The sequence below is a fragment of the Procambarus clarkii genome, chromosome 73 (assembly GCF_040958095.1).
Source record: "Procambarus clarkii isolate CNS0578487 chromosome 73, FALCON_Pclarkii_2.0, whole genome shotgun sequence".
NCBI lineage: Eukaryota > Metazoa > Arthropoda > Malacostraca > Decapoda > Cambaridae > Procambarus > Procambarus clarkii.
In genome coordinates, this window is record NC_091222.1 from 27,005,909 (window position 1) to 27,025,863 (window position 19,955).

The 19,955-nt window shown below is 45.2% G+C and overlaps 1 protein-coding gene across 1 annotated transcript; it reads right to left on the minus strand.

Annotated features, from left to right (window-relative positions):
* Positions 1-3,167: 3,167 nt before the first annotated feature.
* On the minus strand, positions 3,168-18,734 carry LOC138356682 (uncharacterized). Its single transcript, XM_069312877.1, has 2 exons — positions 18,720-18,734; positions 3,168-3,692 (listed from the first exon to the last, which is right to left on the minus strand). The coding sequence occupies exons 1-2, from the start codon at positions 18,732-18,734 to the stop codon at positions 3,168-3,170; spliced, it is 540 nt and encodes a 179-aa protein (XP_069168978.1).
* Between the last annotated feature and the right edge of the window lie 1,221 nt (positions 18,735-19,955).

The window sequence follows — 19,955 nt, forward strand, 5'->3', positions numbered from 1 at the left end:
AGGCCTCCATTTTGTTACACATCTCCAGGAAGCAGCCCGAAGCAGCTGTCTAACTCCCAGGTACCTATTTACTGCTAGGCGAACAGGCCCATCAGGGTGAAAGAAACTGCCTATTTGTTTTCGCCTCAACCGGGGATCGAACCCGGAACCTCAGGATTACGAATCCCGAGCGCTGACCACTCAGCTGTCAGGCCAACCCACTAAGAACAAGGAGAATAATCTCTACCTATAAGAATCACTTTCTAAGATACGAGTTAAGATTGCACTCTCTTAAGTCGTATAGAGAGAGCACACATGACCCTATAGCTGGAAATACGAATATAGTTAACACAGATATATACAAAAACTTTCTTGAATATGTCACGTCAAGAATATGTCACGTCAAAAATATGTCACGTCAAGAATATGTCACCATCAAAAATATGTCACGTCAAAAATATGTCAGATCAAGAATATGTCAGATCAAGAATATGTCACCATCAAGAATATGTCACCATCAAGAATATGTCACCATCAAGAATATGTCACCATCAAGAATATGTCACCATCAAGAATATGTCACCATCAAGAATATGTCAGCTCAAGAATATGTCACCATCAAGAATATGTCACCACCAAGAATATGTCACCATCAAGAATATGTCACCATCAAGAATATGTCACCATCAAGAATATGTCACCATCAAGAATATGTCACCATCAAGAATATGTCACCATCAAGAATATGTCACCATCAAGAATGCACAAAATGTTTACAAGTTTCCGTCTGAAACATTTCTAAGAGGCCAGAATGGCTTTGGCAATATAGTTGATGAGAGGAACAATCAATTATAGCAGGTTTAATTCTAATTAATTATTAATTATTATAATAGGTTAATTATACCAGGATCACTGCAGGGAACACCTTGAATAACCCTCCAAAAAACCGGTTGAACCGACGTAGGAGAGAAAACAATGGTTTGGGTAACCATGAACCACCTCGTTATCTCCCAAGACAATTATCATTCCTTCAAGACAAGAACAGTATTGCAAGATGAAGACAAGCCAATTATCTTATCTACAATGTAATGAGAGTATTAAGACAAGGATGATATAAGCAAGGCAAGGATGATATAAGCAAGACAGCGATGATACAGGCAAGACAGCGATGATACAGGCAAGACAAGGATGATATAAGCAAGATAACGATATTATAAGCAAGATAACGATATTATAAGCAAGATAACGATATTATAAGCAAGATAACGATATTATAAGCAAGACAGCGGTGTTGCGTCCAAGATAGAGGTGTATAACAGCGACACACTCGGTATAACAGCAACACACTCGGTATAACAGCGACACACTCGGTATAACAGCGACACACTCGGTATAACAGCGACAATATATACAATATACACTCAGTATAAATACAATTTATACTGGTGTATACTGTATATATTGTAAAATTGTATAAATACAATTTTTTAAGTACAGTTAACGGTATTTAACACCGCTATACACAATGTAACACCGTTATTCACAATGTAACACCGTTATTCACAATGTAACACCGTTATTCACAATGTAACACCGTTATTCACAATGTAACACCGCTATGCACAATGTAACACCGCTATACACAATGTAACACCGCTATACACAATGTAACACCGTTATGCACAATGTAACACCGCTATGCACAATGTAACACCGCTATACACAATGTAACACCGCTATACACAATGTAACACCGTTATGCACAATGTAACACCGCTATATACAATGTAACACCGTTATACACAATGTAACACCGTTATGCACAATGTAACACCGTTATTCACAATGTAACACCGTTATTCACAATGTAACACCGCTATGCACAATGTAACACCGCTATACACAATGTAACACCGTTATGCACAATGTAACACCGCTATACACAATGTAACACCGTTATGCACAATGTAACACCGCTATGCACAATGTAACACCGCTATACACAATGTAACACCGCTATACACAATGTAACACCGTTATGCACAATGTAACACCGCTATACACAATGTAACACCGTTATACACAATGTAACACCGTTATGCATAATGTAACACCGCTATACACAATGTAACACCGTTATGCACAATGTAACACCGCTATACACAATGTAACACCGTTATGCACAATGTAACACCGCTATACACAATGTAACACCGCTATACACAATGTAACACCGTTATGCACAATGTAACACCGCTATGCACAATGTAACACCGTTATGCACAATGTAACACCGTTATGCACAATGTAACACCGCTATACACAATGTAACACCGTTATGCACAATGTAACACCGCTATACACAATGTAACACCGTTATGCACAATGTAACACCGCTATGCACAATGTAACACCGCTATACACAATGTAACACCGCTATACACAATGTAACACCGTTATGCACAATGTAACACCGCTATGCACAATGTAACACCGCTATACACAATGTAACACCGCTATACACAATGTAACACCGTTATGCACAATGTAACACCGCTATGCACAATGTAACACCGCTATACACAATGTAACACCGCTATACACAATGTAACACCGCTATACACAATGTAACACCGTTAACCAACGCCCCCACCACCACAACCACCAACACACCCCACCATCCTCACTAAAACCCCCCCCCACCCCACAACCACCAACACACCACCCCCACTACACCCCACCCCCACCCCCATCCCACCACCACCCCCACCACACCCCACCCCCACCACACCCCACTACACCCCCACCACACCCCACTACACCCCCACCACACCCCACCCCCACTACACCCCACCCCCACTACACCCCACCCCCACCAACACACCACCCCAACTACACCCCACCCCCACTACACCCCCACCACACCCCACCCCCACCACAACCACCAACACACCACCATTGTTAAGGGCGGTACAATGCCTCCCATAAACTGCGGAGGATCCTTCCATCCAAGCAATTAAACCATGGTAATAGAATGCAGCTGAAGCAATATTTGAGCAAGCTTGGTTGCAGTTATGGTAAAAATGGGTTGCAGTTAAGGATGGACAAAACTCACCAGAATTATGAAGGTTATAAAGGTCCGCTATATTGCATAGCAGAGCCCCGCGCCCTGGCGTCGTGGCCGGCGGCTAGACGCGGGCCCTTGGGGGCGTGGAGGGCTGAGGAGGAAGGGGGCCTGGAGGGCTGAGGAAGGGGGCGTGGAGGGCTGCTGAGGAAGGGGGCGTGGAGGGCTGCTGAGAAGGGGGCGTGGAGGGCTGCTGAGGAAGGGGGCCTGGAGGGCTGAGGAAGGGGGCGTGGAGGGCTGCTGAGGAAGGGGGCGTGGAGGGTTGCTGAGGAAGGGGGCGTGGAGGGCTGCTGAGGAAGGGGGCGTGGAGGGCTGCTGAGGAAGGGGGCCTGGAGGGCTGCTGAGGAAGGGGGCCTGGAGGGCTGCTGAGGAAGGGGGCCTGGAGGGCTGCTGAGGAAGGGGGCGTGGAGGGCTGCTGAGGAAGGGGTCGTGTAGGGCTGCTGAGGAAGGGGGCCTGGAGGGCTGCTGAGGAAGGGGGCCTGGAGGGCTGCTGAGGAAGGGGGCGTGGAGGGCTGCTGAGGAAGGGGGCGTGGAGGGTTGCTGAGGAAGGGGGCGTGGAGGGTTGCTGAGAAGGGGGCGTGGAGGGCTGCTGAGGAAGGGGTGTAAGGGAGGGGGGGGACTGGTAAGGACTGGTAAGGGGGGAGGGTGCTGTAGAGACCTAGTTACGGGGACAGGCAGACTAGCTACATATATAATGCTGAAACTGCCAAATCTGAATGTGAAAAAGAGGTCAGAAAATTATGATTTCCACGAATGTTAAGCCAAGAAATAAATGAATAAAGATTGAAATAAAGAACATAGATGACATAAAATATACAAATAATTAGCAATGACATCTTACGATTTTCTTCAGCGCTACCAAGCTCTTGTTAGGCCTAATCTAGATTATATAGCGCTACCATGCTCTTGTCTGGCCTAATCTAGATTATATAGCACTACCATGCTCTTGTCTGGCCTAATCTAGATTATATAGCGCTACCATGCTCTTGTCTGGCCTAATCTAGATTACATAGCGCTACCATGCTCTTGTCTGGCCTAATCTAGATTATATACCACTACCATGCTCTTGTCTGACCTAATCTAGATTACATAGTTCGTTTCTAGTCTCTGTATTATGAAATGGACAAGCTCCAGATGCACCAGATAGATAGGTTATACAAACAGGTTATACATTAAATAAATTATCGGTTAACATAAAGGGGATCACTGAATTGTTTCAAGCGAAGGACACACACACACACACACACACACACACACACACACACACACACACACACACACACACGAACAAGTTGGTGGATATAAATGTTAGCTGCACTTGTTCTTATGTTCTATTGTTCTTCTAAAAGACTTGGGGATGGACGGTAGAGCAACGGTCTTGCTTCATGCAGGTCGGCGTTCAGTCCCCGACCGTCCACTAGTGGTTGGGCACCATTCCTTTCCCCCCGTCCCATCCCAAATCCTTATCCTGACCCCTTCCCAGTGCTATATAGTCGTAATGGCTTGGTGCTTTCTCCATTCCTCTTCTAAAAGAGGTGATGGGGGAGGAGAGTGAGGGGGGGATGGGGGGAGGAGTAGGGGCACCTTCTAAGGGCACTAAGGACTGTAGAGGGGAAAAAGAAGGGCTGATAACAGGAAGATAACGATGGTGAGGGGGAAGAGACCCTGGCCGTCTGGTGAAGGGAGAGGAGCGGATGAAAAATAGAATAGCGAGAATAGGTAGTGGGATAGATGGTGAGGGGCGAGCAGTAGGGGATAGATGGTTGGTGAGGAGTGAGGGGATAGAGAGGGGATGGTAAAGGGACGGGGAAGGAGGCAAGGAAGAAAGATTTCACGCTGAGAGGAATGCAATGAGAGGTAATCCAGGAAAGACAGGAGGTAGCATAGTAAGGGAAAAATAGGAGTAGTGTTACGGGCTCACCATAGCCCGTGCTACATGGACACTTCGTCCTGAGTAGCTAAATCTTTAACAACAACAGTAGTGAGGCATGAGGGGGAGAGAGAGATGAGGAGTGAGCCGGTAAATGAGGAATGAGTAAGGTGGTGGCGCAGAAGACTTAAGGACGATTATTCTTTCATGTGTTTGGCAGTCAAGGTAATCTGGTTCACTTTTGTCTGGACCTCGTGTGTGTGTGTGTGTGTGTGTGTGTGTGTGTGTGTGTGTGTGTGTGTGTGTGTGTGTGTGTGTGTGTGTGTGTGTATACACTCACCTAGTTGAGTTTGCGGGGGTTGAGCTGTGGCTCTTTGGTCCCGCCTCTCAACTGTCAATCAACTGGTGTACAGGTTCCTGAGCCTACTGGGCTCTATCATATCTACACTTGAAACTGTGTGTGGAGTCAGCCTCCACCACATCACTTCCTAGTGCATACCATCTGTTAACTACTCTGGCACTGAAAAAGTTATTTCTAATGTCAATAAATATATACAAGACTCGTTCCTGAACTAAGAGGACTGAGCTATGAAGACTGAGGGTTTGGACCCCACTACACTAAAGGAATAAATCAAAAGGGCAGACATGATAACAACGTACAAAATACTAGTACTTATGGAAGCAATGTTCAAATTAAGGAACAGTAGAACGAAGAGACACGAGTGAAAACTGCAAACACAGACGAGTCACAGGAATGTTAAAAAGAACTTTTTTCAGTCTTAAGAGTTGAATATGAGTGGGGAACACGCTAAGACAAGGAAGTTGTCGAAATCAGTTCGAAACAAACACTTTTAAATGTAAATATGGTGACAAAAACGAATGAAAGAGTTACTGCTTTCAACTACTAATGGCCCAAAGGCAAGTTAAGAGCAAGTGATTAACCTTGCAAGCACAACGAGCACAAGTGCACGCGCGTGCACACACACACAACTGTGAGTACACACACACACACCCACACACAAAGGGCAAACTTAGGTATGACAGAGCCCAGTAGGCTCAGGAATCTGTACATCAGTTGATTGACAGTTGAGAGGCGGGACCAAAGAGCCAGAGCTCAACCCCGCAACCACAACTAGGTGAGTACACACACACACACACACACACACACAAATGGAATGCATTAGGGGGTGATGTGGTGGAGGCTGACTCCATACACAGTTTCAAGTGTAGATATGACAGAGCCCGATAGGCTCAGGAATCTGTACACCTGTTGATTGACGGTTGAGAGGCGGGACCAAAGAGCCAGAGCTCAACCCCCGCAAACACAACTAGGTGAGTACACACACACACACACACACACACACACACACACACACACACACACACACACACACACGCACGCACGCACGCACGCACGCACTCACACACACCAGGTATGATAGGGAAATAGGACCGGAGTCATTACTGTAAACAACCGATGCTCGAAAGACGGGATCCAAGAGTCAATGCTCGATCCTGCAGGCACAACTAGGTGAGTACACACACACAAACACACAAACACACACACACACACACACACACACACACACACACACACACACACACACACACACACACACACACAGCCAAGTGTCTCTTGCCTCTTCCAACTGCAATAGATAAATTACACTTTTTAGTCATTCCCAAAGATGAGGACACTGGCTGCAGACTCGTCCCAGCGTGAAGTGCGGAGCTGGCAGCCTCCGCCCACCACTACATCTCCCGTAAGGCGTGAGTAGGAGCGGAATTGTGGGGTGATGGAAGGGTGGAAGGAAGGGGAGAGGGAACAGGCAAGAAAAGAATGAGGGGGTATGAGGGAATGGGGGAGTTAGGGGGTACAAGAGGGAAGTGAGAGGAAGTATTTTTCTTGGAGAACCACATTCCTGCAGTTTGTGCGTATACATATACACCGAGATGAACGTACATGTGTATATATTCACGTAGTTGTGCTTGCGGGGGTTGAGCTCTGGCTCTTTCGCCCCGCCTCTCAACTGTCAATCACACACACACACATTAATAAACTATTCAACACTGGTGGTACGCGAACAAGGGGACACAGGTGGAAACTGAGTACCCACATGAGCCACAGGGATGTTAGAAAGAACTTTTTCAGTGTCAGAGTAGTTAACAGGTGAAATGCATTAGGCAGTGATGTGGTGGAGGCTGACTCCATACACAGTTTCAAATGTTGATATGATAGAGCCCAGTAGGCTCAGGAACCTGTACACCAGTTGATTGACAGTTGAGAGGCGGGACTAAAGAGCCAGAGCTCAACCCCCGCAAGCACAACTAGGTGAGTACAAAAGTGTGTGTGTGTGTATGTGTGTGTGTACACAAACATGCATATGTGTACACGAATATGCATAGGTGTACATGTAAGCAAATCAACTCATCATTTTGAGCCATCAATATTGTCTTAAGACAACAACTGACCCTATAAGTCGTATATATATATATATATATATATATATATATATATATATATATATATATATATATATATATATATATATATATATATATATATTGCCAACCCATTCTCTTAACTATTAGGTCGCGTAGTCCACGTTATCGCAAGTAACGTAACAAAAACGACGCATTAAGAACAACGTAATTGGTCACAAATAAATCCGTAATGAGTAGGTATTCCTTGACTTCAAAAAAAAAAAATCCTTTTGACGTTATTCAGACTCATGTGAGTTCTTAATTTCCATTTGTGTCCCCCTTGTTCTGTTCCTTCTCATGTCTTATCCCTCCCCCCTAGTTCTGTTCTTTCCCAGTCTTGTTCCTCCCCCTTAGTTCTGTTCCTTCGTATGTCTTGTTCCCCCTTAGTTCTGTTCCTTCATATGTCTTGTTCCCCCTTAGTTCTGTTCCTTTGTATGTCTTGTTACCCCTTAGTTCTGTTCCTTCGTATGTCTTGTTCCCCTTAGTTCTGTTCCTTTGTATATTTTGTTCCCCCTTAGTTCTGTTCCTTCGTATGTCTTGTTCCCCTTTAGTTCTGTTCCTTCCCATGTCTTGTTCCCCCTTAGTTCTGTTCCTTCGTATGTCTTGTTCCCCCCTTAGTTCTGTTCCTTCGTATGTCTTGTTCCCCCTTAGTTCTGTTCCTTCCCATGTCTTGTTCCCCCTTAGTTCTGTTCCTTCGTATGTCTTGTTCCCCCCTTAGTTCTGTTCCTTCGTATGTCTTGTTCCCCCTTAGTTCTGTTCCCCTTACGAGTCTCTTGTCCCCCTTCTTGTAACACAGCCCTATCTGTGTTGACATTCTGAAGTAGTTAATTCTTAAAGAACAAGATAAATTTTTTCTGAAGAACTGTGTCCTCGAGACAAAAACGTGAACATTTTCAAAATAGTTTAGAGAACAAGATAACGAGGCCCTTGGAGAAAGTGGTGTTAGCGGCCACGTCAATCAAACGATCAAGTGACCCATTAGGGGAACTGGGCTGTTATTCACTCAGACTCTGATTTGACCGTTGTCTTAGACTAGAGAAGACGTCTTTAAGGTACTCCAAGGCTCCTCAAGGTACTCCAGGGCACCTCAAGGTACCCCAAGGCTGCAGACCTGTGAAACAATGTATCACAGACCTGACTCACGAGTCTAGCTAAGATGTCTTCACTAAGCTGTCTTAAGCAAAGGTCAAAACAAAGTGTGAATGGGTGAATAATAACCCTTTTCTATATATTACAGTTATAAACGATCAGAAAATATCACTACCATGGAACAAAAAAGTGTGTAGTGAGTGAACAAAGTGTCACAATGGACTTGAGAATGGTCCAGGACGGACCGAAACGTCGTCGTCCCTTCACCTTCTAGTGTGTGGTCTGGTCAACAAAAAGAGTGTCATATTACACAAAGTGACAAAGGTATTCCTCTCTGCTTTGTATTCATAGTCCACAGTTAATTATTTTGTCTGCTGAGAATATCTAGCTGAATGTATTAACCATTTCCTTTCTGTTAATATTTTTATTTGTTTAGAAAATTCACTAGCATTAACGATGATTTAATTCACTAACTTGCTATCAGGTTGCACTCGAAATCAATCTCAAAATTGGTTGCAATCAGCCTTATCTGTCTAATAACATTCCCGAAGGGAACTAACGACTCAATCTTAGACGTCTAACTAGCGAATTGGTTCCTGGTAAGAAAGTAAGTTATTATTAAGTGTTATGATTAGTGACTGTCACATGGTGGTATTTACCTGAATTTACCTGAGGGGTCTGTAACAATGTTCTAGGTCCTTATAGTGTGTAGTTTTCTGAGCCTCCCTGGCGGTGACCTACCCAACTAACGAGGCTGTACGGTAAACCGGTATACTACACACACATACAATCTTTATTAAGTCTACTACGGGCTCACCATAGCCCGTGCTACTTGGAACTTTTTGTTCCAAGTAGCGAATCTTAAACAATATACAATCTTGTGATCTCTAGACCACGTGGCTGTGTTCATTAATCACCGAAGCCCGCATAAGGCTGTTCAATACTGCTTGTGAACTTTGAACACACTACCCGCCGGCCGGCTGGTTCAGACTAGTTCTCACGTAGGGAATGTGTTCAGCTTAGTACTGGATGCCACCCAGCGACTATTTACGGTAAAAACACGTAGAATTAACGAACACGTGGGAGGGTGTGGATAACGAACACGTGGGAGGATGTGGGTGTGGATAACGAGCACGTGGGAGGATGTGGGTGTGGATAACGGACACGTGGGAGGGTGTGGGTGTGGATAACGGACACGTGGGAGGGTGTGGGTGTGGATAACGGACACGTGGGAGGATGTGGGTGTGGATAACGGACACGTGGGAGGATGTGGGTGTGGATAACGAGCACGTGGGAGGATGTGGGTGTGGATAACGAACACGTGGGAGGATATGTGTGGATAACGAACACGTGGGAGGATATGTGTGGATAACGAACACGTGGGAGGATATGTGTGGATAACGAACACGTGGGAGGATATGTGTGGATAACGAACACGTGGGAGGATATGTGTGGATAACGAACACGTGGGAGGATATGTGTGGATAACGAACACGTGGGAGGATATGTGTGGATAACGAACACGTGGGAGGATATGTGTGGATAACGAACACGTGGGAGGATATGTGTGGATAACGAACACGTGGGAGGATATGTGTGGATAACGAAGACGTGGGAGGATATGTGTGGATAACGAACACGTGGGAGGATATGTGTGGATAACGAACACGTGGGAGGATATGTGTGGATAACGAAGACGTGGGAGGATATGTGTGGATAACGAACACGTGGGAGGATATGTGTGGATAACGAACACGTGGGAGGATATGTGTGGATAACGAACACGTGGGAGGATGTGGGTGTGGATAACAAACACGAGGGAGGGTGTGGGTGTGGATAACGAGCACGTGGGAGGGTGTGGATAACGAGCACGTGGGAGGGTGTGGGTGTGGATAACGAACACGTGGGAGGATGTGAGTGTGGATAACAAACACGAGGGAGGGTGTGGGTGTGGATTACAAACACGAAGGAGAATTGGGTGTGGATAACGAACTTTAGGCAAAGCGACAGCGTAGTTATCCAAATCCTTATCCTGACCCCTTCCCAGTGCTATATAGTCGTAATAGCTTTCCCCCTGATAGTTCCCTGCCCTTCTAATGCTAAATCCATTAATACATTTCAACTATGCAACATTCAACGGTTGTGTATTAAAAGCATTATTCACTGAGCATGTTTTGCATTATGAAGGGATAAGCATTGCAGCATACAGTATACATGCTGCTGAAGGTATTCACCCAGAAGGGTTATACATTATACATGGCCGCAGTGACGTGTTTCCGTATTATGTATAACGTATAAGAATTTCACGGCGACCGTCAAGGCAGGTGTTGTCGCTCACGGTGACAGTGAGGGTGACAGGGGGACGGGTGGGGAGGAGGGGTGACAGGGGGGGAGTGACGCTGGGAGGGGGGGAGTGACGCTGGGAAAGGGGGGGGGTGACGCTGTGGGAAAAGGGGGGGGGGTTGTTAATCAATCTTTGGTTGATTATGGACTTTAAATGCAAAGCATCCAAAGCTAATATATTTTTTGTAATTTTTTAAAATAAAAAATTCATTCTAAAATGGTTGTGCATTTATATTCGAATTAACTAACTCAAAACTTCCTATCATTATTTAGGGTAAAAACTGTCATTTTCATTGTCCATTTTTATTTTGAATTCTGTTTATATAAAGTTTATATAAAGTTTATATAATCGGTTTCAGACCTGTTGTATCCGATTCGCTTTTCTGTCCTCTGTTTCTGTTTTCTTCCACTACCTCCTGTTTTTTTCTGTTGCTTTCTTGGTACTGTCTGTTAAAATTGAGTTAATGTATTCCATCACTCTTTTAATCCTTAGTAATCGTATGTCTCTTTATCAGTCTTTACGTATCTCCATATTCATGTTTTTTATATTTCTTGAATAGTGTGTGTGTGTGTGTGTGTGTGTGTGTGTGTGTGTGTGTGTGTGTGTGTGTGTGTGTGTGTGTGTGTGTGTGTGTGTGTGTGTGTACTCACCTAGTTGTACTCACCTAATTGTGCTTGCGGGGGTTGAGCTCTGGCTCTTTGGTCCCGCCTCTCAACTGTCAATCAACTGGTGTACAGGTTCCTGAGCCTACTGGGCTCTATCATATCTACATTTGAAACTGTGTATGGAGTCAGCCTCCACCACATCACTGCCTAATGCACTGCACCCAGTGCGTGCGTGCGTGTGGGGGGGGGCACAGTATGCAATAATCATGGTAATACTCTTCTGTTCTTTAGTCTTCCCTTTTCTTTCCCTCCCTTTCTCCCCCTTTCTCTCTCCCTCCCTCTCTCCCTTTTTCTCTCCCTTTCTCCCTCCCTCCCTCTCTCTTTCTCTCCCTTTCACTTCCAGTGGCAACTAACCTCACCAGAAACAACAGAAACATTACAATGATGGTGCACCAAATGTGTTAGAAAGGGCAATGTTAGTAATAGCGAAGGAAGAAGGCACAAGTGAAGAGGAAAGAGAGAGAGAGATGAAGAGGCGTTGACAGGGGAAAAAGAGGGGACACTTGGGAGAAGAGATGGAGGGAGAGGGAAGGTAGAGGGAGAGGGAAGGTAGAGGGAGATTGCAAGGGAGGGAGAAGGAAGGTAGAGGGAGAGGGAAGGTAGAGGAAGAGGGAAGGTAGAGGGAGAGGGAAGGTAGAGGGAGATTGCAAGGGAGGGAGAGGGAAGGTAGAGGGAGATTGCAAGGGAGGGAGAGGGAAGGTAGAGGGAGAGGGAAGGTAGAGGGAGAGGTAGAGGGAGAGGGAAGGGAGAGGGAAGGGAGAGGGAAGGTAGAGGGAGATTGCAAGGGGGAAGGGAGGGAGGACCTGTCCAGTGTGGCCATACCTCCTGACCCCTCCTAATATTTCTGGCGCCAAACCGCGTCGTGTGTACCTCAGGGATTAACATGAAAGGACACCGGGCCAAAAAACACACACACACATGCCACTGGCAGGAATCAATGCCATCTCCAATCAAGACTCGCTCAATAACCCTCACAAACACACGAAATATTGCCCCTTTTCCCCCTCTTTGTTTTTTTTTGTTTGATGCTCAGAATATCAGTGAGGGTTTTATAAGCAATATGGGGGGGGGGCGGGAGGAGAGGGAGATATCAGGAGAAAGCGTCAAGCTATTACGACTATGTATCACTGGGAAGGGGTCAGGATAAGGTATTAGGATGGGACGGGGGGAAAGGAACGAACCCAGGACCAAAGGTTCACAAGTCCAGCGTGCTGTCCGCTCGGCTCCCCTTAGCTAAATGAATTGTGGGGTTCAGTCCCTGAGCCCATTATGTGCCTCTGTAACCCTTTCCACTACCGCCCACAAGATGGGTATGGGGTGCATAATAAATGTACTACAACTAACTACTTTCTAATTGGGTTGTATGTCGGTATATGTACTATGGTCCTCATCCTGCCTATTAGTACTACCAAAAACAGGTGCATAGGCTGAATCATTAGAACATTAGAATCATTAACTCATGCATGTATTATACGAACCAACAACGGGGCCCAAGAGCTGAAGCTTGGTACTACAAAAATGTTCTCTTTAAAGAGCAACTTTTAAGAACAAGAACAAACACACGGTGCAAAGAACACAACACATGAAGGCTGACAAACACAGCGAGCATTATCTACAACAAGAGATACCACAAGCCAACAAGAGAAAATGCAAATTGTTGCAAAGAAAAAGTGTGCAGTTAAACCAACAATTTAAGAATCCGAGGAGGCAGGCTGGCAGGCAGGCTGGCAGGCAGCCTCATAGTATCAGTTATAAAGATTTAACAAACAAACAAACCACAAATATAGAATACTAACCCGTCCATCAAGTTACAAGAACACAGGGAACCGCCAAGACATCCTCAACAAATGAAAACAATCACACGAACAAAAACACCCAAACACACACAAAACAAAAAATCACGCAACAAAAGACTCAGGGCAGCAAGCGGACAACAAACACAGTGCCAAACAATAAAAGCACACACACACAGAGGTCCCAAGCTGGCCAGTGTTTTTGTTCCAGCTAAAACCAAATTAAATGACAAATGCAGCGTTTAATTCGCCTGAGCGCGCCATATTTGTTTAAAATACTCGATAAATTTTTCTGTGGATCATTGTGGCGGCGTATATGTGATCCAGGGCTATTATCAGTGGCCGGGTTTTTCACCTCTGTTATCTCCCGCATTATTTACTGCCCGCTTTTAAAATCTGCCATAAAATTATTACGCGATAACAGCGCCAAACCCGCGTATGAATTAATGCGTTCGACGCCCATGTTATTCGATTTATTGAGCTGATTTGGCGTCATTCGTTCTGCATGAGGGAAGACAATGGTGGATTTTTTGTTGATATGAAGACCGGATTATGACTTTAATATATAAAAGGCTGAATAAGCCGGGCGTGAAGGTGAATACGACTAAATTTTAGGGCACTTTCAGGAAAGTTGCGCCACTATCTGGTGATAAATAAGATTAATTGCTATCATATTTTATGCAGTTCATGCCGCGCACAAAACGTTCGATATCTACATATAAATGCTCATACATATCATACATCTGTATAAATAAATAAAATATTATATATATATATATATATATATATATATATATATATATATATATATATATATATATATATATATATATATAATATATGTGTGTGTGTGTATCACGAAAATAAATACGTGATTAAAAATGTGACAGTGTCAGACCACGGAGGAAAATTGAAACAGGAAGAAAATGTAGAATAGAACCAATGAAGAGCAGAGGTGCCATAGGCACAATCAGAGAACACTGTATAAACATCAGAGGTCCGCGGTTGTTCAACGTCCTCCCAGCAAGCATAAGAAATATTGCTGGAACAACCGTGGACATTTTCAAGAGGAAACTAGATTTATTCCTCCAAGGAATGCCGGACCAACCGGGCTGTGGTGGGTATGTGGGCCTGCGGGCCGCTCCAAGCAACAGCCTGGTGGACCAAACTCTCACAAGTCGAGCCTGGCCTCGGGCCGGGCTTGGGGAGTAGAACAACTCCCAGAACCCCATCAAGCAGGTATATGTGGGCCTGCGGGCCGCTCCAAGCAACAGCCTGGTGGACCAAACTCTCACAAGTCAAGCCTGGCCTCGGGCCGGGCTTGGGGAGTAGAAGAACTCCCAGAACCCCATCAACCAGGTATCAACCAGGTATCAACCAGGAATTTCCTTAAGTACTTTCGTATATTAATACATCTTCAGAAGAAGGAATCACTCCTGAACTGAACTGAAAATGAACTCTAATGATCGTTTTATAATTGAATTAATGTCTGACGCTAAGAGAGGCCTTTCGTTAGCCCTCGTTAACACTGTCAATGAGTTCAAACAGTTACAAGTTGATTGATTGATTGATGAAGATTAAGCCACCCAAGAGGTGGCACGGGCATGAATAACCCGTGAGTTGTAAGTACCATGAGTGAACGCGTAGGTGCTTGATGAATCATGGTAATGAGTGATGTGTTCTCGAGAGAATTTAATGAGATTAGTGAGGCCATGATCCATGAGGCTATGGAGGGTGGTAGCGGGCATGTGCTACAATCTCCTGAAGGGATAAAAGCTATCCAACCGCAACAAAAACAGCTTCAGTACCTGAACAACAACCAAAATACAACAACAACAAAGACTCCAAACAACTACATCTAACAGCCAGACATATAAACATTTTATAGGCCTATAATATAAATTATAGGCATTAACAGAAGCCACAACAAGCATGCTTGACCTCACCTCACCGTAGCTACTGTCAAGCAAGCACAGTAGGCAAGTACAATAAACAAAACAAACAAAATGCAATTCAAAAAATAAAAATACGCACAATTTAATTAAAAAATTAATTTAAGCGCACAAAAAAAGAGCAGTCATTTAAGCGCTGCAGAAAAACATCTGCAAAAAGGAAGATTAGGTGTAGAAAAACACTCAAACATTTCATACAAGATAAACGCAATAGCGGCTGAACATTATACACTGAAAAAACACCCGAGTCACTTAACCGGATGAAAGTGCATTAGGTCACTGGTGTTCACAATGTTCATCTGGTCATTGTGTGTTCACATTAGGTCAGGAGAGAGAAGTTCCCATTACGTCAGGGGGGGGGGGAAGGTGTTCACATTAGGTCCTACGGTTCTGCACCTACGGGGAGCCGGTCGGCCGAGCGGACAGCACGCTGGACTTGTGATCCTGTGGTCCTGGGTTCGGTCCCGGGCGCCGGCGAGAAACAATGGGCAGAGTTTCTTTCACCCTATGCCCCTGTTACCTAGCAGTAAAATGGGTACCTGGGTGTTTGTCAGCTGTCACGGGCTGCTTCCTGGGGGTGGAAGCCTGGTCGAGGACCGGGCCGCGGGGACACAAAAAGCCCCGAAATCATCTCAAGATAACCTCAAGAAGATAACCTGGAGGAGTCGAACTATAGAGGAGATAAAACTGATTACAGTTCGATGGTTCAGAGTTTCTAATAATATGGATAACGCTATTGTTCAATGTAGAATACTGTATGTTGATTTTGATTAACCATGTGTATGTTTGAAGGGACAATTTGAGTGTGGTGCGTGTGGGTAAGAGGGCTGTTAGACAGATTCACGAAGCAGTTACGCAAGCACTTACGAACCTGGGGCCAGATTCACGAAGCAGTTACTTAAGCACTTGCGAACCTGGGGCCAGATTCACGAACCAGTTACGCAAGCACTTACGAACCTGAACATCTTTCCACAATCTTTGAGGGCTTTGGTTACATTCATTAAACAGTTTACAAGCATGAAAACTTGCCAATCAACTGTTGTTATTGTTATAAACAGCCTCCTGGTGCTTCGGAGCTCATTAACTGTTTAATAATTGTAAACAAAGCCGCCAAAGATTGAGAAAAGATGTACACGTTCGTAAGTGCTTGCATACCTGCTTCGTGAATCTGGCCCCAGGATCGTAAGTGCTTGCGTAACTGCTCCGTGAATCTGGCCCCAGGTTCGTAAGTGCTTGCGTAACTGCTTCGTGAATCTGACCCCAGGTTCGTAAGTGCTTGCGTAACTGCTTCGTGAATCTGACCCCAGGTTCGTAAGTGCTTGCGTAACTGCTTCGTGAATCTGACCCCAGGTTCGTAAGTGCTTGCGTAACTGCTTCGTGAATCTGGCCCCAAGTTCGTAAGTGCTTGCGTAACTGCTTCGTGAATCTGGCCCCAGGAGCTAGAGCTTAAATCTCCCTCACAGATACACTAACCCCCAGCTCTCTGCACTCCTCCCACACTATAATGAGCCAAGGAGAGAGTAACAGGCCGCCCAAAACATTGGACAAACTAATTAATTTGGGGGCGGGTACCTGGCCGGCGAGTTATTTATGAGAAAAAAATGTTCTAGAACAAGATGATAACCCAGTGTAACTAGCAGTCTCTTGACGCTCCGTTCTGTCCCACCTACCGTAATTAAATCTGCCAGGTCAGGGGGAACTCTTTATTGACCCCGTGGAACTCTTACTGACGCTGTGGAACTCTTACTAATGCCGCATAACTCTTTATTGACCCCGTGGAACTCTTACTAATTCCGCATAACTCTTTATTGACCCCGTGGAACTCTTACTAATGCCACAGAACTCTTATTGACCCCGTGGAACTCTTACTGACGCCGCAGAACTCTTACTAATTCCGCATAACTCTTTATTGACCCCGTGGAACTCTTACTAATGTCGCAGAACTCTTACTGACGCCGCAGAACTCTTACTGACGCCGCAGAACTCTTACTAACGCCGCAGAACTCTTACTGACGCCGCAGAACTCTTACTGACGCCGCAGAACTCTTACTAACGCCGCAGAACTCTTACTGACGCCGCAGAACTCTTACTGACGCCGCAGAACTCTTACTAACGCCGCAGAACTCTTACTGACGCCGCAGAACTCTTACTGACGCCGCAGAACTCTTACTAACGCCGCAGAACTCTTACTGACGCCGCAGAACTCTTACTGACGCCGCAGAACTCTTACTGACGCCGCAGAACTCTTACTGACGCCGCAGAACTCTTACTGACGCCGCAGAACTCTTACTAACGCCGCAGAACTCTTACTGACGCCGCAGAACTCTTACTGACGCCGCAGAACTCTTACTAACGCCGCAGAACTCTTACTAACGCCGCAGAACTCTTACTGACGCCGCAGAACTCTTACTAACGCCGCAGAACTCTTACTAACGCCGCAGAACTCTTACTAACGCCGCAGAACTCTTACTAACGCCGCAGAACTCTTACTAACGCCGCAGAACTCTTACTAACGCCGCAGAACTCTTACTAACGCCATAGAACTCTTACTAACGCCATAGAACTCTTACTGACGCCGCAGAACTCTTACTAACGCCATAGAACTCTTATTCTGTTGTGGATATCAACGCTGCGCTGATCAGAGTACATGATAACCGATTACCCCGCAGGAGAACCGTTATCCTCTGAGTTGTGATAACATAAGAACATAAGCATCAAGATAACAGCTGAAGGCCTATTAGCCCATACGAGGCAGCTCTTTAATTATATCAAGATAACAGCTGAAGGCCTATTAGCCCATACGAGGCAGCTCTTTATTTATATCAAGATAACAGCTGAAGGCCTATTAGCCCATACGAGGCAGCTCTTTAATTATATCAAGATAACAGCTGAAGGCCTATTAGCCCATACGAGGCAGCTCTTTATTTATATCAAGATAACAGCTGAAGGCCTATTAGCCCATACGAGGCCGCTCTTTATTTATATCAAGATAACAGCTGAAGGCCTATTAGCCCATACGAGGCAGCTCTTTAATTATATCCACCCAAACTCATTCATATATATGACAGTGTCAGACCACGGAGGAAGAATTGAAACAGGAATTTCCTTAAGTACTTTCGTATATTAATACATCTTCAGAAGGAATAGGGATGAATATATGTCTAACCTACGTTTGAAACAATCAAGGGATCCTGTTGACTAAACCACACACTAGAAGGTGAAGGGACGAAGACGTTTCGGTCCGTCCTGGTCCATTCTCAAGTCGATTGTGAAGAGACGAGAAAGGTACAGGCATAAACAAGGTATGAAAGAGGTGAGGAGGAAGAAATCAAGGGATCCTACTTCTATTATGTAACACAAATCTACAACCCTGTTACCGAACCAGTATTTACCCAGGTCTTTCCTAAATCTAAACTTACCCAATTTATACCCATTGTTTCGTGGCGTCTCATGACAGATGACCCATTATCAACCACTGAGATGCGATGAGGAAGGCGATGAGTCACAATAACGTGGCTAATGTTGACCAGACCACACACTAGAAGGTGAAGGGACGACGACGTTTCGGTCCGTCCTGGACCATTCTCAAGTCGATTGTGCTGCTCTCAATCGACTTGAGAATGGTCCAGGACGGACCGAAACGTCGTCGTCCCTTCACCTTCTAGTGTGTGGTCTGGTCAACATGGGATAAATAAATTTGGAATAGGTGGAAGCAATGTGAAGAGTGAATCACCGCAAGGTGAACCAATCAGATGCAGCGCAATGACAGCCCATCAGACACACAGCAATGGGAACCAGTCAGATGCACGTAAGCAGCAGCCACAACAACAGCTGGAGCAGCAGCAGCAGGAACAGCCAAGGAAGCTGCAACACCTCCAGTAGCAACAGCAGCAGTAGGAGCAGCAACAGTTAACAAAACAGCCGTACCACACCTGTTAACAGCAAAACAGCAGCCGTACCACACCTGTTAACAGCAAAACAGCAGCCGTACCACAGCTGTTAACAGCAAAACAGCAGCCGTACCACACCTGTTAACAGCAAAACAGCAGCCGTACCACACCTGTTAACAGCAAAATACCAGCCGTACCACACCTGTTAACAACACAAAACAGCAGCCGTACCACAGCTGTTAACAGAAAAACAACAGCCGTACCACACCTGTTAACAGCAAAACAGCAGCCGTACCACACCTGTTAACAACAAAACAGCAGCCGTACCACACCTGTTAACAACAAAACAGCAGCCGTACCACACCTGTTAACAGCAAAACAGCAGCCGTACCACACCTGTTAACAACAAAACAGCAGCCGTACCACACCTGTTAACAACAAAACAGCCTCAACGCCATTCACAGTACACAAACATGTTTGCTTCTAAGACAAACAAAATGAGTTAGATTTAGACGCTTAGATTTAGCTTTAAGAGGATTATCAGAGCTTCATAATGAGAGATGTTTTCCAGCGGCAGAGTTGGATCCATAGAAGATGGCAGCAGACATCAGATGTGGAACTCTAGCAGAGAGAAGCCGACATATGTGGAACCCCAACATAGAGAAGCAGGCATATGTGGAACCCCAACATAGAGAAGCAGACATATGTGGAACCCCAACATAGAGAAGCAGGCATATGTGGAACCCCAGCATAGAGAAGCAGACA